This window comes from Malus sylvestris, unplaced genomic scaffold (assembly GCF_916048215.2).
Source record: "Malus sylvestris unplaced genomic scaffold, drMalSylv7.2, whole genome shotgun sequence".
NCBI classification, from domain to species: domain Eukaryota; kingdom Viridiplantae; phylum Streptophyta; class Magnoliopsida; order Rosales; family Rosaceae; genus Malus; species Malus sylvestris.
The window spans coordinates 16011-39690 of NW_025920906.1; the positions used below are offsets into that span (position 1 = coordinate 16011).

A 23680-nucleotide genomic window follows, 5' to 3' on the forward strand; every position below is an offset into this window, starting at 1 on the left:
GATTTGATTCAAGTGTGGTGGACACTTGATCTTGAATCGGACTTGTGATTTCTTCAAGAACCTTCGAGGCTTTATCTTGAATGAAATTGGACCATGAGGAGCTTCATGTGGCAAGTGATCTTCAGTTTTGTCAGGGATGAATCAGCACGCGTTTGTTGCGCTTGTCTCCACATGCTTCAATGTATCATTTTCACTTTCCTTACTTGCTCCCCTTGCTTAAGTAGTATTTTCCCTGCTTTTCCCCCATGCATGTGTGGCATCTTCTCCGGCAGTATTTGCCCTCTGATGCCGGAGTGGAGTGCAACCCTTGCATTTGGATGGTTCATCACTTCTTGGTGACTGGAGACCCAGCTCCAACTGTTGAAGATGACTACTCGAGAGAAACACTAGGTAAGCAATCAGGAAAGGTTCCAGGCAGTCGGTTCCTTACCGGGAGTTTGAGTGGAGGTTCCGACATATTGCTTTCTTTATCCTTGTCTTCGCAGGCAAGAACAAGGACAAAGGAAAGGACAGGGAGATTGCATGATATGAGATAATCTTGCTTTTGGTCCCTGAAGATATGTGATAATCTTGCTCTGGTGTGACATGTTTAAAGAGGTATTCTCGGAGAGGAAGAAAACTGAGTATTTCGAGATGCTATGTTGAAGATGCATTCTCGGAGATGAGGAAGAGTTAGGTATTCTTGCAGTGTTGCGGGTCTGCCTTGTTATGGAGAACAGAGGTCGACATATATAGAGATTTCTCAATAGCAAGTGGTGGTGCTGTGCTTTTACTCTTGTCAGCAACTGTGGTGTAAATAGAACAGTAAGATTTACGCGTTTTCAACTTTGTCAGAGATCTTTGACAAAGTTGCACGCAATATCTGAAAAAGCTGGGATTATGTCTGAAAAATGTCAACGAACTTTATTCAGGAAAATCTGACTTTTGAAATTCGGAGAGCGGTGCCTCTTCGATCTTTGAACAAGTGGCTCTACTGCCTCTTCTTTTATAGAGACATCAATTGTGTTCAAAAGTATGCTCAGAAAGTTGCTGCCTGTAGAAATTTCCTCTATCTTGCACTTCTGAAATTTTATTTGACCTCTATTTTTCCTTCATCATTTCTGAAAAATGACTTGCCCATCTAACATTTGCTTAAATTTGAGACTTAGGAGTGATACAGACGAGCAGCGTCAGGATAATATATGGCGCTCGTCCTTCTTATCTTCTAATGGTCCTCTTACGGTTGGAGACTCTGTGATGAAGAATAACATAACCGCTACTGTGGTAGCTAGGAATCTTCTCACTCCAAGGGATAACAAGATCCTTTCAGAACGGTCTGAAGAGTCGGCCGTTCAAGACTCCTTAGCTCTCAGTGTTCAGTGTGCTGGCTCTGTTTCCAATATGGGCCAACGCCTACTTGCTCAAACTCGCCAAGTTGAATCATTGATGGCGGAGGTGGCAAGTCTTAAACAAGAGATCAGAGGGCTCAAGCACGAGAATAGGGTGTTACACGTGCTTGCAAATAGTTACTCTACGAGCATGAAAAGAAAGCTCGTCCAACTGCAGGAATCCGAAAGTCAGATTCAAAGTGATCACCAGAGGTTCGTTGCTAGATTCCAAAAGCAACTGATGCCTTCCCCTTCTGGTGTTTTGCTAAGTACTGGGGTGCCACATGATCAATCTCCAGTGTCTCCCCCTTCTGGGGTACTTCCGAGTACTGAGGCTTCACATGAGCAACCTTTGTGAAGGCTCCATCCTGTTTGTTTGTTTTAACTCATGTGTATGTACATATCTGTAATTTCTTGGAGATATTAATAAATAAGCTTTATTTCATTCAATGTATTGTGCCAAATACAATAAAGCATATACTTCACTAAGATGTGGTACTTCTGGACCAAATATTTATTTATCTTTACCCTCACGAAGATAAATGATTATTCTTAGTGTCTTCATCATATGAGTATTCAACTCATAATCTTCAATCCATATGGTTCTTTTAATATCATAAATATCATGGATAAGATTCGTGTTGGTAGATTGTTCAATCTGCAGCTCGAGACAATAATTCCTTCAACACTTTATAATTTTTCTAGACTCTTCGGGAGTCCCAATTTAATATCATCAACTCTTCAAGAGTTATAATTTAATGTCATTGACTCTTGCAAGAGATTTTAGTATGTTGCAACAATATAATAATGATAGTACTCACTAAGGCAATTTATATCATCCATTGATATTGAGTATATATTTTATGCTTTACCCTTCAGGGGCTTACTTCAAGCAATTTGAATCCTTCAAGGATTTTCTACACTTCATGACACATTTTCCTTTGGAATTTATACAGAGCAATTTGCTCCCATGTATACTTGAGGGATTTACTTATGGAGATATAATGTGGGCGACTCACAACCCTTCGTATATAATTCTCCATTCATATGAACTCGTTTACAACCTTGTGTCATATCATGTAAGTGTATTACATTGTATTACAAATGCCCATATATAACCTCCTTGGTTCAACATCCTTTGGCTATTTGTATTGTATTCAAATATATATAGGTTCATTTGCCCACGTTCTTACAAAATTGTAATGGAATTGCCTTTCTCCATTTTGGCCAATAATTTTTCTTTTGTCGACGAACAAAAGAACGTGACTCAATATTAACACAGCTCATTGATGAATTTAGTAGCTACCTGTAAAAACCAAAATTACCATTGGTTATCATCAATCTGTGATCCCATATTCTCATGTGCATGCGCATGCATAAAAGCTTTTCATTTCTTTGGATATCCATTGCCTCTTCAAGGGCATGATGCTATCTCTTCCAGGATAGTCATAATTTAGAGAATGTGGATCATAACCTCCTATTGAGCATTATAGAGCTTGGATTTTAATCTCCACTTCCGGGAGTTGAGTCATTGGAACCTATATGTCTATTATGCTTCATGTATGAGACATCAACATTCCCATGTCTGTGGATTGTCCTATCTGGGACGTGTATCCATGCGGCGACTGTCATGCTTCTGGCATGCAACAGTTATGCTTCGAGAATGCAATAGTTCAGTAGTGCCATGTTATTCTTCTTTCGAATAACTGAACCTTTTGAGTCTAAAAATCTGCCACGCTTCAGGCGTGCAACAGATAAATCATTTACTGTCTCATTATTTTATCCAACAGAGACATCAATTCTTGTAGGCACATTTGCAGTAAGTATATATGATTTCATCACTTTCGTTGCATCATTCAATTATTCATATTTCATTTTCTCATTGATTACTTCGTGAATCAAAATAAGACAAATTCTCTTCGTTCTTTTGGAACGGTCTTTTCTCATCATTCTTTTGGAATGATATTTTCTCATCGTTCTTCTGGAACGATATTATTTTCTCCCCCTAATGGCAGGAAAATTGTCTTATCAAAATGACAGTCCGCAAACCAAGCGGTAAATATATCCCCAGTCAAGGGTTCTAAATATTGAATGATGGATGATGTTCAACATCAATGCCCATTTCAGTACGTTGTGGCAGTGCAATAGGCACATAGATAACACAACCAAAAACTCGTAAATGTATAATGTTTGGTTGGTTCCCAAACCCGAGTTGTACTGAGAAGTATTGATGGTTGATAACATATCTCAACCGAATTAATAATGCATCATGTAAAGTTTACATGTCCTCATGTAGAAAACTGGCAATTTCGTTTTCATGAGCAGAGCGTTGGTAATCAATTTCACCCACTTAATAAATGCTTCTGCTAAACCATTTTAAGTATGGACATAAGGAACTTCTGGTCCTTGTTTAATAGTCTGTGAACCGAGACTCTTATGTCCTTTATTATGGTTAAGTTGAGGCACTGCAGCACTTTAAACTTACGGTACTCATCAAGGAATTTCATGTCCTGATCTTCAGGATCAAAGGACTTCATGCCTGATCTTTTTGTATGATGGAACTTCGGGTCCTATCATTTTATGTGATGAGGATCAAGAAACTGCAGGTTCTGATCTAATCAAGGAACTCTGGGTCCTTGTTATACTCATTGTAACAAAAGATAAGTACAATAAATAAATTAAAGCAATAGGCGGTAATTCCAGCCATAGTAAATAAATTGCATTTAAGTAAATAAAGCTTGTGACAAGGGCTTTAATTCAGCACCATTCACATAAATCAAAACTTAAAGCAGTAGGTGGTAAAACCGTCCATGATAAATAAATTTCTTTATGTTGTAAATAGTATAATAATGTATGCCCACATGCATACAGTAGACATATCATATGCTTAATAGTGTTTTTGTTTGTTTCCATGGTGATGCTCTATAAATAGAGCTTTACGAATGTTCAACTAAAAAGCAGAGAGAAAAAAGGAAGAGAAAAATATCTAATAGTAATAATATACATTACTTCCTCTGCAACAGCTTGTGTTGGTATAATAATCTGCAACTGCTTCGTTCCTGTCCCGAATAAAGGTTATCTCTCTATAACTTTTACATTTTTATAACACGTTATCAGCACGAGTCTCTAAGTATAACCATGTTTCATTTACATTCCCTAAACAATAAAGGAAATCATTCTCTCATTTCTCTCCGCCGAACGAAAAAAAAAATGTTTCCTCTAAGGTTTTTCCTGTTCATCTTCTTCATCAGCCTCAACTGCGCGGTATATCCTCGCGACGAACTATTTGCTCCATGCCTGCTCGTAGTTCTCCAACTAGCGGTTACATACATCTTTGATTACTTGTTTGGTTTGGATATTGATTACTAACATAGTATTTATATTGATTTTACTGCAATCCAAGATGGTGCGGTACAATCGCCCATCTTGAACTGCAAATTTCATCTTACTGCGATCCAAGATGGTGCGGTATCATCGCCTATCTTGGACTGCAGATCTAATTTTACTGCAAATTTCAGGTGGAGCGGTATAATCGCCCTCCTTGCTCTTCAAATTTAAATTTACCTGTTATTTAATTTTACTGCAAATTTCAGGTGGAGCGGTATAATCGCCCTCCTTGCTCTTCAAATTTAAATTTACCTGTTATTTAATTTAACTGCAAATTTCAGGTGGAGCGGTATAATCGCCCTCCTTGCTCTTCAAATTTAAATTTACCTGTTGTTTAATTTCATTGCAATTTTAGGTGGTGCAGTATAATCGCCCACTCTGCTCTGCATATTTCAATTTTCTTGCTACTTGAGTGGTGCGGACTAATCGCCCATTCCATGTTACATTCTTTCAATGAGAATGGTGCGGTACAATCGCCCTTCTCATTCACCCTGAAAATCTCGAGCCAGAAGTTTCGGGTGCTTATCATTTTGGCCTGAAGATCAAAATGAAAAATTTGTAAGAACCAGAAGTTCTAACATCACATTCCTCTAGGAATACATATTACTGCAAGTTCTTACACATCTCATTTTCTTTCAGAAAAGAAAATGACGAACTTGGCTAAGCTTGAATATGCTGCCCTGGACATTACCGGGAAGAATTACCTTACTTGGGTACTTGATACCAAGATCCATCTGGAAGCAGGGAATCTTGGAGATACCATCAGGGAAGAAAGCAGCTCATCTTCTCAAAATCGGGCGAAGGCTATGATCTTTATTCGCCGCCATCTTGATGAGGCACTAAAGAGTGAGTACTTAACGGTTGAAGATCCGTTAGCTCTCTGGGAGGCCTTGTGAAGCAGATATAATCACCAGACAACGGTGATTCTTCCAAAAGCTCGCTATGAGTGGTCTCACCTGAGAATTCAGGATTTCAAATCAGTGGCGGAGTACAATTTTGCGTTGTTCAGGATTACCTCTCAGATGAAGCTCTGTGGGGATACCATTACTGATGAAATATTGCTGGAAAAGACTTACAGCACATTTCATGCCAATAACGTGCTCCTGCAGCAGCAGTATAGAGCGCGAGGCTACACTGAATACAACCAGCTGATATCTATGCTCCTGGTAGCTGAACAGAACAATGAGCTCCTGATGAAAAACCATAATTCCCGACCTACTGGATCTGCACCATTCCCAGAAGTAAATGATACTTCCCTTGAAGTGAACGCCACATCCTCTGGTGGTAATTATCATAAACAAGGACGTGGCCACAAACGAGGTCGATGGAATAAGAAAGGCAAGAACCATGGTGGTCAGTTTCACAACCAGGTTCAGAGGCATAATTCTGGCCCGAGCTTCAAAAATGTGAATCGTCACAAAGGCAAAGCTAACATGACCAATGCTCCCAGGAACTCTGAAGGAGCCTGCCATAGGTGTGGTGGCAATGGGCATTGGGTGCGAACTTGTCGTACCCCAAAACATCTGGTGGAGTTGTATCAAGCCTCCCTCAAGAAGAAGGGTGTCGAGACCAATTTTCTCGACCAGGCTAAACCAATGGATATACCTGATCCAGTGTTTGATTTATCAGGGCAATTTGACGCAACTCACCTAGATGTTTCAGACTTCATTACGGAAAGGGGGAATGAAGTATATCGGTCCGACTAAATCGTTTATGTTTGATGTACTTTTATTATGCTGAACTTGTTGTCTAAAACTAGTTTTTCAGATTCAATAAAAATGGCATGTAAATTTCCTGTTATAAATTGTTTGTTAACTGTGATTCCATTTACTCAGAAAGCATGGATAAAAACTGTGGTTATTCTCAGAACATAAGAAATGGCGGAGATATTTGTCTTGCAGACAGTGCAACCACACATACAATACTTCGTGATCGAAAGTATTTCTCAAGCTTAATGCTTACAAAAATAGGGGTAACAACAATATCAAGACCTTCAGATGTGATTGAAGGCTCAGGGAAGGCCCAGATTATGTTACCAAATGGAACAATATTATCCATACAAAATGCATTGTATGCTACTCGATCTATTCGAAATTTGTTGAGTTTCAAAGACATACGTCTAAATGGATACCACATTGAAACGAAAAGTGCAAAAAATGTGGAGTATCTATGCATTACCTCCAATGATACCCAGAAGCGTATATTGGAGAAGTTGCGTGGTTTTTCGAGTGGATTATATTATACATACATAAGGACAGTTGAATCACATACTATCATGAACCAGAAGTTCACTGATTCAAAGGTTTACATGTTTTGGCATGACCGTCTGGGTCATCCAGGATCCACCATGATGCGTAGGATCATTACCAACTCTAATGGACATCCATTATTGAGCAGAGACATTGCTATCTCAAATGATAACCCTTGCAAGGCTTGTTCTCAAGGGAAGTTGGTAATTAGACCATCACAACTAAAGGTTGATGCTGAATCCCCATCATTTCTACAAAGAATTCAAGGGGATATCTGTGGACCTATTCAACCATCTTGTAGACCATTTTGATATTTTATGGTTTTGGTTGATGCATCCACTAGATGGTCACATGTTTGTCTCTTGTCTACTCGGAATGCAGCTTTTGCGAGACTTCTTGCTCAGATAACTAAGTTACGAGCACAATTCCCAGATTATCCCATTAAATCAATCCGACTTGATAACGCTGGTGAATTTACGTCTCAAACCTTTGATGATTACTGCATGACATTGGGCATTGATGTTGAACACCCTGTTCCTCATGTCCATACTCAAAATGGTTTAGCAGAAGCATTGATCAAGCGGCTTCAATTAATAGCCCGCACTCTGCTTATGAAAACCAAATTGCCAGTTTCTGCATAGGGACATGCCATTCTACATGCTGCATCATTGGTTCGATTGATACCTATAGCCAACCACCAATACTCCTCAATACAACTCGTGTTTGGACATCAGCCAAACATTTCACATTTACGAGTTTTTGGTTGTGCTGTTTATGTGCCTATTGCACCCCCGCAACGCACTAAAATGGGACCTCAGCGTAGACTGGGAATTTATGTGGGTTTTGATTCACCATCTATTATTAGATATTTGGAACCCTTGTCAGGTGATATGTTTACAGCTCATTTTGCTGATTGTCATTTTGATGAGACAATCTTCCCATCGTTAGGGGGAGAAAAGACCGTTCCACAAGAACGGAAAGAGCTGACATGGGTTGTTCCCACCTTGTCTCATTTTGATCCTCGAACCCTTCAATGTGAAAATGAAGTGAAAAGGATCGTTCATCTTCAAAGCATTGCCAATCAAATGCCAGATGCATTTAATGACGCTATGAAAGTGACAAAATCGCATATACCAGCTGCAAATGCACCTGCCAGAATTGATGTCCCTGTTGGACAAAATAAAGTGGCAGCGAATGATTCATCTGGTGCACGCCTGAAGCGTGGTAGACCACCAGGTTCAAAAGATTCAGCCCCTCGGAAGAGAAAGACGAGGGCACAACTGAATCCAAATGAAATCATTCAGGAAGAGAGAGTCAATGACAAATCCACAATTCATGCCTCTGGACTTCCAGAAGAAGAAAATGGCCCTGAAGAGACAGAAGTACATGAAAGCAAAGAAATCTCCATAAATTATGCATGTACTAATGAATTGTGGGATCGGAATGAAATAATCATTGACGATATGTTTGCATTCGCAGTAGCCACTGAAATCATATTAAGTGATGATATTGAGCCCCGCTCTGTTGATGAATGCAAACAGAGACAAGATTGGCCTAAGTGGAAAGATGCAATCCAGGCAGAATTAAATTCCTTGGAAAGGCGAAGTGTTTTTGGACCAGTAGTCCAAACCCCAACTGATGTAAACCCCGTAGGTTACAAATGGGTATTTACAAGGAAACGCAATGAGAAAAACGAGATTGCTAGATACAAAGCACGACTCGTTGCACAAGGCTTTTCACAAAGACCTGGAATTGATTATGAGGAGACATACTCTCCTGTAATGGACACAATTACGTTCCGTTACTTAATAAGTTTGGTGATTTCAGAAAAACTTGACATGCGCCTTATGGATGTCATCACCGCGTATCTATATGGAGAATTAGATACTGACATATATATGAAAGTCCCAGAAGGACTTAAGTTGCCTGAAGCAATAAACAAACCACGGGGTATGTACTCAATCAAGTTAAGGCGATCACTATATGGGCTGAAACAATCTGGGCGAATGTGGTATAATCGTCTCAGTGAGTATTTGATTAAAGAAGGATATATCAACAATGTCATCTGCCCTTGTGTGTTCATTAAGAAATCCAACTCTGGATTTGCTATAGTGGCAGTATATGTTGATGATATGAACTTAGTTGGGACTCCTGAAGAGCTCCATAAAACTGCTGAATATCTGAAAAGCGAATTTGAAATGAAAGACCTTGGGAAAACCAAATATTGTCTAGGCCTGCAGATCGAGCATTGTGTTAGTGGAATTTTGGTCCATCAATCAGCTTACATTGAAAAAATACTGAAACGATTTGGCATGGACAAGGCTTATCCACTTAGCACCCCAATGGTCGTTCGTTCTTTAGACATTAAGAAAGATCCATTCCGTCCAAAGGAAGATGATGAACTGGTCATTGGTCCAGAAGTACCATATTTGAGCGTAATAGGTGCTTTATTGTATTTAGCACAATGTACTAGACCAGATATAGCTTTTTCAGTTAACTTGTTAGCCAAGTACAGCTCTGCTCCAACAATTCGTCATTGGAAGGGAGTCAAAGATGTTCTACGATACCTACGTGGGACAACAGATATGGGTCTCTTCTACTCAGACAAGCCCACAAATGAACAGATCCTTGTTGGATACGCAGATGCTGGTTTTCTCTCCGATCCGCATAAAGCCCGCTCACAAAATGGATATGTGTTCACTAATGGAGATACTGCAATTTCATGGCGATCAACGAAGCAAACGCTAGTTGCAACATCTTCCAATCATTCGGAAATAATTGCTCTACATGAAGCAAGTCGTGAATGTTCTTGGTTAAGATCAATGATCCATCACATCCGGAATTCATGTGGTCTACCTTCAAAGACAGACACTCCAACTGTCATCCATGAAGATAATGCAGCCTGTGTCGCCCAGATGAAGGAAGGATTTATCAAAGGTGATAAGACTAAACACATATCTCCAAGATTTTTCAGCGCACATGAGCTTCAGAAGGCTAAAGTTATTGAAGTCAGACAAATCCGTTCCAATGAAAATTTAGCAAACTTGTTCACCAAATCTCTACCAAAGTGCATATTTCAGAAGCTGGTGCAGGGAATCGGATTACATCGGCTTACAAATTTGAAGAATGCAGAATCAGGGGGAGATCCAATTCAGGGGGAGCATCCATGATACATGCATGTTGTACTCTTTTTCCTTCGCTTAGGATTTTTCCCACTGGGTTTTTCCTATCAAGGTTTTAACGAGGCAACATAAGCATGCTCAACACCATCCGGATAAAGTTGTACTCTTTTTCCTTCGCTATGTTTTTTTCCCACAGGGTTTTTCCAAGCAAGGTTTTAATGAGGCGACTGATGTTGATATGTGGGCATCCAAGGGGGAGTGTTGTAAATAGTATAATAATGTATGCCCACATGCATACAGAAGACATATCATATGCTTAATAGTGTTTTTGTTTGTTTCCATGGTGATGCTCTATAAATAGAGCTTTACGAATGTTCAACTAAAAAGCAAAGAGAAAAAAGGAAGAGAAAAATATCTAATAGTAATAATATACATTACTTCCTCTGCAACAGCTTGTGTTGGTATAATAATCTGCAACTGCTTCGTTCCTGTCCCGAATAAAGGTTATCTCTCTATAACTTTTACATTTTTATAACACTTTAAAGTAAATAGAACTTGTGACATGGGCTTTAAACCAACACCATGCACATAAATATCAAAGCTTTAAAGCAAAGGGTAATAATTCTACCCACTGTAAATAAATTGCTTTAAATAAATAGAGCTTGTGAAAGTGTTTTAAGCTAACACCATTCACATAAATAAATAGTATCAAAACCTTTTATTTTGTCACATGTTGCACAATTCCTTTGATTTTTACCTTTTTCAAGCTCATCAGTCTCTTTCCTTATCTCCTGATTATGTATTATTCCTCCTTGTCTTTTTGTTATTATTATTATTATTTTTTTCTTACTTTCCACATGGTGCCGTGCACCTTTGTCTTCATTTCCAATTTCTTTTCTTTGTTTATTATTTCTTCCACATGGTGCCAAAGCACCAAAAACCTTTTCTTTATTTTATTTATCTTTTCATATGGTGGTGTAGGCTATGGTGTGGTTGTCAAACATGGTAGATTAGACAAGCTTTCCATCTCCATTATTTGCGCCAGCATGCATCTGCAACTTCTGCAAAAATAGAGAAACAAAAGTTAATGCCATGAAAGATCAAAGAAAAGTTTTATACCATCCTTCTTGATGTGAATCTCTATGTTATTGGTGCGGCTGCTTCCTGCCTATTACAGAGAAGTTTTGTTGACAGTGACATGGAGTTTGCCGTCTTCCTTGATCTCCGCTTGCAGCTGCTGCTTAAGCAGATCACCACGTGTTCTGAAGGGACATCGGACAGCGCGGGCGCAGCCGTCAGGTGAGGATGACAGAGTCTGTCCTCCGACGCCAGCGACGATAAGGCAGATGAGTGCCATGGTGAAGATGCTCCATATCGAGTCCTTGAAGATGATGATATTAGGTGCCTGCTTGCTCATGCAGGTCATCAACAGTAACCAAAGATGACAGCAAGCCAAATGGAGCTCAAGCTGATCTTGTGATTTCTCCATGGGTCTGAGATAAGGCCAACAATTCTCGTTTCTTTCCACCGACACGAGAGCAACTCGTGCTGATAACGTGTTGTAAAATCGACTGTGGGTGCAGTGGAATAAATGAAACAAGACACAAAATTTACGAGGTTCCTCTACAGTCAGTGTGACTGGAGTACGTCCTCGGGGCAGCAGTGGTGCTTTCATTATAATTTGAAATAATAGGAGTACAAAGATAACTCTCTCTATTATCTCCTCTCCTCTTCCTCTCATTTCTCTCTTCCTCTTTCTTTTTCTTCCTTTCTCTCCCATGAACCTCTCACATTCATCTATATCTATGTTGTGTTTCATAAGGCTTGCTTTTATAGAAGCAAGTCACAAGCAGCATAGTGAAAGGCAAATGAATAGGTTAGTGGCCAGCCATCCATTCACCTTTACAACAAGTGAGGAGTATTGTAGGATGACACATGTACAATAAGTTCACAATTTAAAATCACAGAAAATGCAAAATAGGAGGAAAATAAGGAAATATAGTAAGTACAATAAGTTCACAATTTAAAATCACATAAAATGCAAAATAGGAGGAAAATAAGGAAATATAGTAATGTAGATAGGATTATTTTTTTTTTAATTTAAAAAAATAAAAAATAAAAAACCGCCTAGCTGCCTAGCCCGCCTAGGCGCCACCTAGAGCCCAGCCGATTTTTCTAACCGATTTGCAAGAAAACGCCTCAAGTCACTAGCGCTTTGTGCCTAGGCGCCCGCCTAGGCCATTTTTTAGAATCCTAGATAAACTCCGACCAATTGTGGATGCAATTTACAAGTCTATCTAGCGCCACACACTATCTATCTCTATCTAGGGGTGGGCACGGTGCGGTTCCACCCTTAAATCGGAACAGGAATCGGAACCTTAAAATATCAACGGTTCGGTTTGGTACGGTTCCGTTTAATTTATTATTAGAACGGTATGGTTCAGTCTACACCGGTTCCGATTCGGTTCTTGCAGGTTTACGATTCCGAATACTAAATTATTTGAAATCCACATAAGCAAAGCTGTATAAAACCCGAATACAAAACTTAGAGCGGATTCTAACAATAAAACAAAAGTAACATTCACATAGCAAATGAAGAAAGATCAGTTGAGAAGTCACGCAACTCGGTACAGGGGAGCCTCCAAATGAACTGACCGCATCAAGTAACCCACACACAAAATATCTCAAATACCCAGGTCGAAAAATTGCATAACAAGATACAAATCACTAAACAAAATAGCAACAAATCCAACACCAGTGACCATTCAGGTGTTTTTGAATTACAAATTACAAGTATTAGATCATCAAAGACACAAATTAGTACAATTAATTACTAAATTATTTATATGCAAGTTTAAAGAGAGAGATACTCCAAAATAATATGAGGTAGCCCTAATTGGGATGAGATACACTGCTTTGCAACTTGGTGACACTAATTTTGTAACATGTTATGCGATGACATGTGTGTATATGTATAATTTATTTATTTATTATTAATAAAATGATTCAGTTCGGTTTCGGCCGGTTCTTGTTCATTTGAAACCGAAACCAGAGTTGGTTTGAACGGTTCGTTTCGATTTTTGACTCAAAAGTGATTTTTCCTATCAACACGGTTCTTTTCGGTTCTTTTCTCATACGGTTCGATATGGTTTTGCGGTTTGGCGGTTTTTATGCCCACCCCAATCTCTGTCTCTCTCTTGTTCTAGTCTCGCCTCTAAACCCCTCCTAAACCCCATGTTTCATCCTTAATCCCATTCTATTTAAAATTAATTCTCTCTCTCTCCTCTCTCTCTGTACTCTCACTGACTGACACTGCAAGGCGTCATCCCATAGAGGAATATATGACGTAGAAAATTATACTCTCTCCAGGCTGCAGCTTTCTGTTCCTCTAATTTAGGGCTCGGGGGTGGGGCGGCGCGTCGTGTGAGCTCGGCACCACCAGATCTTTTCTCCCCCAATCTCAATGGCCAGCACTGCTACTCACATTGGCAACGGCGAACACCACCGGCCGACTAAGCCGCCGGTACTCACCTCCTCCGCTTCCTTCAGGGCTCGCAAGAAGACCAATTCCTCCGCCGGAATCTCCCGTTCCGGCTCCGATGTCGATGACATCATCACCCTCATGCACGGCTCCGATCCAGTCCGAGTTGAGCTCAACCGCCTCGAAAATGACCTCCGCGGTATCCATCTCCTCTATATTTTCCGGAAAAAAAAAAAAAAAAACTCTTTCTCCGGCAAAATTTGGACTCCCATTGTTCTTTCTACTTAATAATACATGATAATCTTTATCTCATCGAATTGAAAATTCGTCTCAGTTTTCGAAAAAAAATTGAGAGAATTCTTCTTAATGTCGCTCTGTGTTTTTTCCGGGTTAAATTTCAAAGCCGCATTTGCTAGCTAAGGAGAAAGGATCATTCAAATTTTAGAGCTATTATAATTATTTTCCCAAAAATACATTTCTTATTTTTGATTAATTTTCATTTCATGTAGTATATAATAATTGAGTGAATTCTGTATCAAAACCAAAAAGTGATGAAATGAAAAATGGAAATGGAATTGCGCAGATAAAGAGAGGGAGTTGGGAGATGCTGTGGCGGAAATCAAGTCTTTGAGAAATTCAGAGCGTCTTAAAGAAAAGGCGGTTGAAGAGGTACTCTGTTTGTTTTGTGTTTCCACTATCAGTAATTTCACCACATTTTTCTTCTTTCGGCATTAGCGATCGGATTCTTTATTTTTAGACCAATATGCATAACCAAAGAATGGAATCTTAACACATACTAGAATGTACGAATGAGACAAAATAAAGGGTAAAGTGAATAGTGCCAGGATTGACTTTTTAGTGCAAAAATATGGTTTTTCGTTAAAGTGAACAATCCCAGATACTTTTCGTTAAAGTTCCCTTCTCTATATGATGAAACTGTAATTTTGGACTTACTCAATCTATGCGGAAACAATTACTTAGGTATGGAAGACCATCAGACCATCATCTCTTTTTTTTAGATGCAGACTAGAACAAACAGTGAGCTAGATGTCCGCCAGAATCGAGTTACAAGAATGAAACTAATAAAAATCTAACATACCCATAAAGCAAAACTTAATCAGCAACTTTATCTTAAGGCGGCTTTTCAATCTGTGAAAGTTATCAAGATTCTTAAAAACCATTTTCAATTTTATTTGTCAATACTTGATGCTATGTCTTTTATCTGTCGTGTGGCTGCCGAACTCCCCCTCCGCCTAGTGTAAAAATATCGATGTACTAAAAAAAAAGTCTTTTATCTGTCAACAATATATGGAGTCCTGAATTTTTTTGTTGGTTAATAATTTCAGTTGACAGATGAACTTGACAAAGTGGATGAAAAGCTTAAAGCAGCTGAAGCTCATTTGGAAAGCAAGGTAATAATTGTAGTTTCCTTTGCTGCCTGATTGTAATGTCTTCTGTAACCGTCCAACATTGAAATCTTTTCTGCTTGCGATATACTCAGTACACTATGATTTGCAGAATCTTGAGATTAAGAAAATAAATGATGAGAAAAAAGCAGCTTTGGCTGCGCAATTTGCAGCGGAAGCCACACTCCGAAGAGTTCACACTGCACAGAAAGATGATGAAATGCCACCCATTGAAGCCATCATTGCTCCGCTGGAGGCAGAGCTTAAGCTTGCTAGGCAGGAGGTATACTTTCGTTCTGCAATACTATGACCCCTTGAATTTTTCTTTTTAAGATAGATAGCATTGTAAAAACTTTATATAGTGTTTTTGTGTCAGTTTTGAGTGTCGATTTTGGCTACCATATTTGATTTGTACATGTGAGGTATAGACTGTTCAATATGTGTTTGGTTTCTATATTGTTAATGGATCTGTTGACTCATTTATTTACATGAAATAATAATTATAACAACAACAACAACAACAACAAAGCCTTTTCCCACTAAGTGGGGTCGGCTAACATGAAATAATAATTATAACGAGTTAAATTTTCTTTTTACTTCTTGATGTATTGTTTTTTTTAGGTAGCCAAGTTGCAGGACGACAACAGAGTTCTTGATCGGCTTACTAAATCCAAGGAGGCTGCTCTGCTTGAAGCCGAGAGCACTGTTCAGATTGCTTTGGCAAAAGCATCTTTGGTTGATGATCTGCAAAACAAAAACCAAGAGCTAATGAAACAGATTGAAATATGCCAGGTTTGTATGTTGTTCAGAGTTTTCCTACTGCATGTAATTTGTGTGATAGAGGGAAAGTACCAGGGGTGTGTACTAGCATTAGACACCATTTGACATAATATGGAATTGTCCATTATCAGGAGGAGAACAAAATACTTGACAAAATGCAGAGGCAAAAGGTAGCTGAGGTTGAGAAGCTAATGCAAACTGTTCGAGAACTTGAGGAGGCTGTTTTAGCTGGTGGAGCTGCAGCCAATGCTGTGCGTGATTACCAGCGGAAAGTGCAGGAGATGAATGTAATAACTGTTTCATGGAACTCCAGTACTTGCATACCACCTTGTAGTTGTTATGAGTCTTTGTCACAAATGCAAACTTCCTCTAACCTTCAAACTTGCATAGGAGGAGAAAAAACTATTGGAGCGGGAGGTGGCTCGTGCAAAGGTCTCTGCAAATCGGGTTGCCACTGTTGTTGCAAATGAGTGGAAAGACTCCAGTGACAAAGTGATGCCCGTAAAGCAATGGCTTGAAGAAAGGAAAATTTTTCAGGCATGTTATGACTTCAATATGTACCTCATCATCTTTGCATACAAGTCCTTTAATGTATATTGTTAACCCAAGAGGATTAACATATAGAATTATCATCTCGTACCATAGATGAACTGCAATGATTATTGTTGACCTTTTGCCAAATGCATGGTGATAGAGAAGCATAAATTACCAGGAAAGGAGAAAAAAGCCAAGACTCTTTGGGGATGTATAGTTTGGGCTTCGGTTTCTTCAGATTTTAAATTTTCAGTCCTTTGGTTGGATTGGAAAGCTGTTTTCCGTTAGTTTTATGGCTCTAATAGCTGTTTTTTTACGGGGACTTTCCTGTTGTCTTGGTGGTTTGTTTTTGTTTTCAATGTGGACTTCTTGTCCACTTGCGTATAAATATGGATTCTGGATAATATATGTTCGTGTGTGCATGCTGGTATACAAAGATGGTTTATTTTCCTTCAAAGATGGTGGAAAAAGTGAAAACAATTAATGAAATGAACAGTTAGTTTCAGTTGAGGTCTAAAATATTTGACCCATTTTTTTTGTAGGGAGAAATGCAGCAACTTAGAGACAAGCTGGCTGTAGCTCAGCGTACTGCAAAGGCAGAAGCACAATTGAAGGTATGCTAACTGTTTGAGTTTGGTCTGTGCTTACAATTTCTTTTACTCTCATTTGTTATGTGCTTATTCCTCTTCATAATAGTTGATTTTTTATTGATTTCTTAGGAAAAATACCAATTAAGATTTAAGGTTTTGGAGGACAAGTTTAAAGCATCTAAGGGTAAAGCACGCGCCACTTCAGATGGAAGAATCATAAGCAATGGGCCTTCAAGGCGCCAGTCAATTGGTGGATCTGATATTGTTTCTCAATTGTCCTCTAATGGCTATCTATACAGGACAAAATCAAACTTACAATCTGGTTTCAACCGTTCCAACAGTGCCACTGCAATATTGAAACAAGCCAAGGTTTCAACTAGATCATTTGAAGATGCAACTGGGAAAGATATCATGCCTAACAGTGCCAATGATCAGACTCAGATGAATGAGGTAATTGGTAGACATGAGGAGAGCTCAAATGGAACTTTGGGTGAACAGTCCAGGAGAGAACATGAAGATTATGTTTCTGGAGTACTGTATGATATGTTACAGAAAGAGGTCGTATCTTTGAGGAAAGCTTGCCACGAGAAAGATCAAACCCTCAAAGACAAGGATGATGCGATTGAGGTTAGATAGTAGGTATATCTAGTTAATTTTGCAGCCACTTCCCGGTTTTGTTTTTTTTTTTAATTTGTTTTTGGTGTGAGATCAAGTAGATGTTGGCAAAGAAGGTGGATACACTTAACAAAGCAATGGAGGTTGAGGGCAAAAAGATGCGGAGAGAAGTAGCTGCAATGGAGAAAGAAGTCTCTGCAATGCGTGTCACTAAGGAGCATGATCAGCGGACACGGCGCTTAAGTGCTCCTTGGGGGGGGGCAATAAATAGTTCTCACACACTTTCTTCAAGGTAATTAGTCGTGTACAATCTGTAATGGCCTAAGAATGATGCAATAGTTGTGCATCGAGTCTGTTATTCCTGTTCGTGATAAGTTCTTTCACGGCATAAAATGAAACAAAAATGCGTGGTGCCCCAAGCTGATCGAAAACTTTGAGCTACCAGCCTACCTCCAGTAGAAAAATATTAATCCGCCTGACCAAAAGTTTTGCTTCTTTCAGAAATGCACACATGTCATAGGTACACAGCACAGCGGTGACAGAATCACCAGATCATGGATGTTACTGTGATTCTTCAGCTCTGCAGTCACTAGGATTGTTGGTTTTGTCGTGATTTTCCTCTCCCGTCTCCATCTATTTAAGTTGTCTTGGCCACCGCGTAGGCAATTTGTAAAGAACTGACTTCAGGTTTTTCAGGTCAACCTGCTGTGTATATTTCTTTTGTACTAATATGTCCTGGAAATACCGCCAACGGTGGGGAAAAGTTAAGAGATGAGGCTTTGTTAGAATCTTCATTCAAGGAAACTGAAGTCGATATAAAACTCTGTATACCCTAATGCCGTGTTTGGCACACGTGATTGGAAGGGGTTGGAGAGGAGTTTCAAAGAGGATTGGAATAGATTGGAGAGGATTGGAGAACTCTAATCCTATCCTTCTTCAATCCTGAGTTTTGTGTTCTAAACAAGGTGACAATTTTTTGAAAAATGCTATTTTTAGGTATTATTTTCACTACAAATTAATTCAAATGTACTGGAAAGCAAGCAAAAGTTTTGAATTTTCAACTTGAGTTCGAACTTTCATGGATGCATTTCTTGGGACCATTGGCTCTACTTTGACACACCATTTGATTTGGGAGCTAAGCGTTTGTTTTCGCCTCGTGGTACTCTTGATGTTGGGGAAATGTCTCATTTATGAGTTGGGTAACGAAGATGGAGTCTGGATCAATAGATGATGATTTAGCTTCTATCAATTCACCCCAAATTTTGACTAGTTCAAAACTCCCCTAGTGTGTTGCAGCAAAATACTTCCAAAAAAAAAAAAAAAGAACTTTAGTCCCAGGTACTTTTCATGCAGTCCTAGTATCATTCATCTCAAACACTTACTTTTAACATGATAAGGGTCGTTGCACTGGGTTCTCGAAGAATCCATTAAGTTTTTGAGTATTTGAAAAAGAATTATGATCACTTGCTGGTGGTTAGGGTCGTCTTCTTTAATTCACTGTGTCATCATTTGGAACTCTCCTCATTCTCCTTAATGTATTATGACGACTTTTAAACAGATAATTAGAACATCTTCAGCGGAGTCTCTAAATAGGGACAGCCACTGTATAACTTGAGTATAAAATAAATATAGGGAACAAAATAAATTTCCAATAGATCGGAAAGTAAGTTCCTAAAGTAATAGAATCCTACCGAATACTTGATATATGTACCCGTATATAGGAACAGTACGGGACTGAAATGGTGGAGCCCAATGACAATTTGGGTGGAAAAATTGGGCCACCAATTTGAGTGTTGCTGTGCAGCATGAACTCCAAATGCTGATGAACCGCGGGTGCAAAAGGACTCAAGGACATGAACTCCAAATGCTGATGACGTAATTCTTCTTAAATTTAGGGATTCTACTAAAAGAATTATCCCATTTGATGCAATATTCGAGACAAAAAAAAATTTATGTCTTTAAATGAGTACTCAAATGTGGCAATGGGAGTCTAGTGAGGATGCTCTTAGGCCCCGTTTGGGATTGCTTTTTTTACCAAAAAACAGCTTCACTTTAAAGTGAAGCATCCAAAACCTGTTTGGTAAGTATTTTGAGGTCTGCTTATTTTTAAAGTTTAGGCCTAAAAAGACCAGCTTTTAAAAGCACCAATTAGGTTGCTTTTTAAAGTCAATTATTTTTTAAGCAAATAATCAAAAAAACACGGAGGTTTAAAGAAAATTTTCTAGGCCTAGAATACCCCCTTTAATTTTTCTAAATGACCTAATCTATCCTTGAATTTTAAGCACTAAAATTATACCCTGATCTGATTGATACCCTATTTATATATTTATGCACGTCTCTGCACAGCCTCACCTTTATACTTCCATCTTTCTCATAACTTCTCCTTGTTGCTCCACGAACTATTGATTGCTCAAAGGAACAAAATTAAGCTTTCAATTATATTGTTTTTATACTAAAGTATTTATTCTTCTTTATCTTTGGTGTATGATTTTTTTTTCTTTTTTGTGGTGATGTGTACTATAACTAACTGATGTATTTGACAATCTTGATCGATTGATTTTGACGGAGTTCTTCATCTTAATTTGTTAGTTTTGGATTACATTGCTCTTGTTTAAACTTTCAAGTAATCTTTTTCCATATGATTACTTCTATTTAAGGGCTTATGGCTTGGGAATTGTTATGCTATTATCACCTAAATGCTCATGTAAATTGAATTCGATCAAATTTTTACTAGAGTAATTGAATTTCTGTTAGAGTTGTTCTTAGTCATGTTTGAATTGGCATGTTTATCTTGTATTTTCTTGATGCAAACCTGGTCATTTTTTTATCTATGCACCCAGAGCAACAATCATGTGATTTCTTGACAATGAATTGGACTTGGTTTTTTTTTTCTTTTTTTTTTTTTTTTTTGCACTTTAGTTGTTTATAGTAACAAATTCACTTGATCAATTGATCTGTTCTTTCTGTATATATAAAAAATATGTGCTAAAATTCTTAAGTGTGTATCAATACATATATATATATATATATATATATATATATATATATATATATATATATATAATTGTATACACAGATGGTTAAGAAGGAAAGTAATGGGGCAAGTGGATCACAACTGTCAGCTGTATGGAATGCTCACAATACATCACTATTTTGTGACGTGTGTATCAAGGAAGTGGAGGCAGGAAATCGTCCTGGTACCCATTTTAAAAAAGAAGGATGGGAAAATGTGAGCATTAACCTAAATAAAGAGACTAGAGCTGAGTATAGTAAACAACAGCTAAAAAATAAGTGGGATGCACTTAAGGAGCAATGGAAATTATGGAAAGAACTAAAGGGAAAAGAAAATGGTTTAAGATGGAATCCCAAGCTCAACACCGTTGATGCTTCGGATGAGTGGTGGCATTATAAAATTCAGGTTTGTAAGCTTGTTAGTTTTTGGATGTTGTCTGTCTATTATTTAGCGTGAATGCATTTGAATATTTGTTTCTTTAAATTGCAGATCAACAAAAAATATAAAAGTTTGCGTAGAAAAGGAATTAGCCCTGATATGGAAGATAAGCTAGATAGGATGTTCATGAATACCACTGCTACTGGTGATCATGCTTGGGCACCCTCGTTTGGTGTACTTCCATGTGAAAATAATGATGAATCTGATGAGGATGATGGCATCAAATTGACAGTAGTGATTTTGATGATGTTATCCCACTAAAAAATACTCAAGCTGATGAGAAGTATTTGGGGAAGAAGAAAAAAAGAACTCGACAATTTGATACACAAGTTAAGAAAGAGAATAAGGAAAAAGGAGTTGCTGCAAAGAAAGGGAAATTGGGAGGTGCTGCTAAGTTGTCAGAACAGATTGATCGTATGGTTGGTGCAATTGAGAGTAGAAATACAACAACTTCAAACATGGCTAAGGGCTTACAAAATAGTAGCATTGCTGAAGTGATGAAGATAGTTTCATCTTTACCTGGTGCAGGGCCTGGGAGCCCTTTGTGGTTTTTTGCAACTCGACTATTTCTAAAACAAGAGAAGAGAGAAATGTTCTTAACTATAGAAGATCCGGACATCAAGTTTCAATGGCTTAACTATAAGCAAGCTGAAAATTAAGTGTCATGTCATGCATTTAGTTTGCAAAGTTTTATATTTCGTGGTAGACAGTATAGTCTAAGATATCTTCGAACTTGAGTTTATTATTTTGATTTGTCATTAGGGATGGTTACTTGGATTTCTTTGCGTTTTACTTGGGATTATAATTGGATGGTTCTGGATTCTTTATTTAAGAATTTTTTTTTTCATGCATGTACTCCTATTTGTAGGAATAATGATGAGATTTTTTCTTTTTTTTTTTCAAAATTGCAGATCTCTTTCAAGATATGGACATTTTGCAAGATGAGGAAGAGTTCAACCAAACTGTATGCCTTTGTGTTCGTACTATAGAACATTATTATCAAACATATATCCACAAAACACCTTGTATGGATTCATCTCAAACAGGATATAAGTGGTTAATGGAAATATTACAGGGAAATGAGAGGCGTTGTCATAGGATGTTTAGAATGGATAAAGAGGTATTTATGAGATTGTGTAGTGACCTGCAAAACGGTGCTTTAAATTTTCCTAAGCCTCCTAATGGTAATGTCTCAAACTTGTGCATATGTGTGAAATTTTGTATTTGATTAGGCACTTTTTATAGTTTCTTTTTATATCGTAGTAGCATGTTTTGAACATTACAGGAAAATATTATCTTGTGGATGTTGGGTACCCACATATGAGCGGCTATTTAGGACCCTATAAAGGTGAAAGGTATCATATTCTTGATTTTTGTAGGGGCAAAGAACCAACAGGATCTAGAGAGGTATTTAACCACAGACACTCTTCCCTTAGGAGTGCCATTGAACCCACTTTTGGTGTATGGAAAAAGAGGTGGAACATTTTAAGAGACATGCCTAGTTACTCATTTAAGAAGCAAATAAAGATGATAATCGCAACTATAACGCTTCACAATTATATAAGAAGGCATGCCTAACATGATAATCATTTTGACAACTTGAAGGATGACTTGGATGATGACACAGACTCAGATGAAGAACAAGAAGAATATCATATTACCGAAGAACCCGGAGCACAAGAAATAGAGACATTGAGGAACAACATTGCTGCAAGTTTGATGTGTTCGTAATTTTTTTTATGTATGCTTATTATTGTTTGAAGACACTGGAGAAAATTTTATTCATTTAATATTTGTTGTTTTTTTTTTAAACTTTTGGCAATGCAACTGCAAATGTCAAAATAATATCAAGGAAAAAAGATTAGATATACTTGTGAGTCATCTTTTTAACCAAAAAGTTAATAGAAAACTATTTTTCTCATTATGTCTATTTTTGTCATTATACATAATTTCCAAAATTTTACATTAGTATTTACCAAACGCTTTTATACTACTTTTCATACTCACAGCAGTTTTAAAAATACAGTTTACCAAACATTCAGCTGCTTTATTTTACAGCTGATTATTCTTAAAGCACAGCATAAGCAGTTTTAAAAATAAGCACAACAATCCCAAACTGGCCCTTAGTCTAATTAATTTTCTATGCTTTTATTTTAATTAATTTTCTCGTTATCTTATCATTTTAAAATTTGTTTTCTTTTCTTTATTACCAACGATAATGTACATTAGTTCGATGCTAATAGACAGGGGAGAGTTATAACCTTAGACGCATTGAGTTGAATAAAATGACCCTAACCATAAGGACAATCCACTACTAGCCAATCTAAAATTTGTTTACTTGCCCTAATCACCACTGGGGAAGAAGTCGTGTTATCTTTGTTGTTTTTGAAATTTGTTTTCTTTGAAATGGAGGTAAGATGTATATTTACAGAGAACAAAACATAAAATAGTTATATTGAGAATTCATTATTATTTTAAAGATTTCTTTTATATACAAACGACATTGGGAAGAAAAAATTAGACCCAACAATCGCACAAAATGACATAAAAAATCAAGTACTCAAGTTGAGCCTAAATGATAGGGGTGGTTGCATTGGGTTCTCGAAGAATGCACAGCATCCTAAGTTCGAATCATGTTCCATCCCCTTAATAAAAAAGAAATAAAAATCTCTAGATTTGACACTTCCACAAAGCTCCA

The 23680-nt window shown here is 37.8% G+C and overlaps 1 protein-coding gene across 1 annotated transcript; it reads left to right on the forward strand.

Moving 5' to 3' along the window:
* The first annotated feature begins 13376 nt into the window (after positions 1 to 13376).
* LOC126613639 (microtubule-associated protein 70-2-like) lies at positions 13377 to 18550 on the forward strand. The gene is made up of 11 exons (XM_050281218.1): positions 13377 to 13805; positions 14190 to 14275; positions 14953 to 15018; positions 15125 to 15295; positions 15634 to 15804; positions 15924 to 16079; positions 16183 to 16329; positions 16869 to 16940; positions 17046 to 17543; positions 17633 to 17823; positions 18033 to 18550. Exons 1-11 carry the CDS (start codon positions 13589 to 13591, stop codon positions 18049 to 18051), a joined length of 1794 nt encoding a protein of 597 aa, XP_050137175.1. The 5' UTR covers positions 13377 to 13588; the 3' UTR covers positions 18052 to 18550.
* The last annotated feature ends 5130 nt before the right edge of the window (positions 18551 to 23680 follow it).

Excerpts from the sequence above, each read along its gene's own strand:
- LOC126613639 (XM_050281218.1), top strand. The coding sequence starts at position 13,589 with ATGGCCAGCACTGCTACTCACATTGGCAACGGCGAACACCACCGGCCG. Across the intron at positions 15,805-15,923 it reads AACAGATTGAAATATGCCAG|GAGGAGAACAAAATACTTGA; the intron begins GTTTGTATGTTG and ends GTCCATTATCAG. Across the intron at positions 16,080-16,182 it reads GGAAAGTGCAGGAGATGAAT|GAGGAGAAAAAACTATTGGA; the intron begins GTAATAACTGTT and ends AAACTTGCATAG.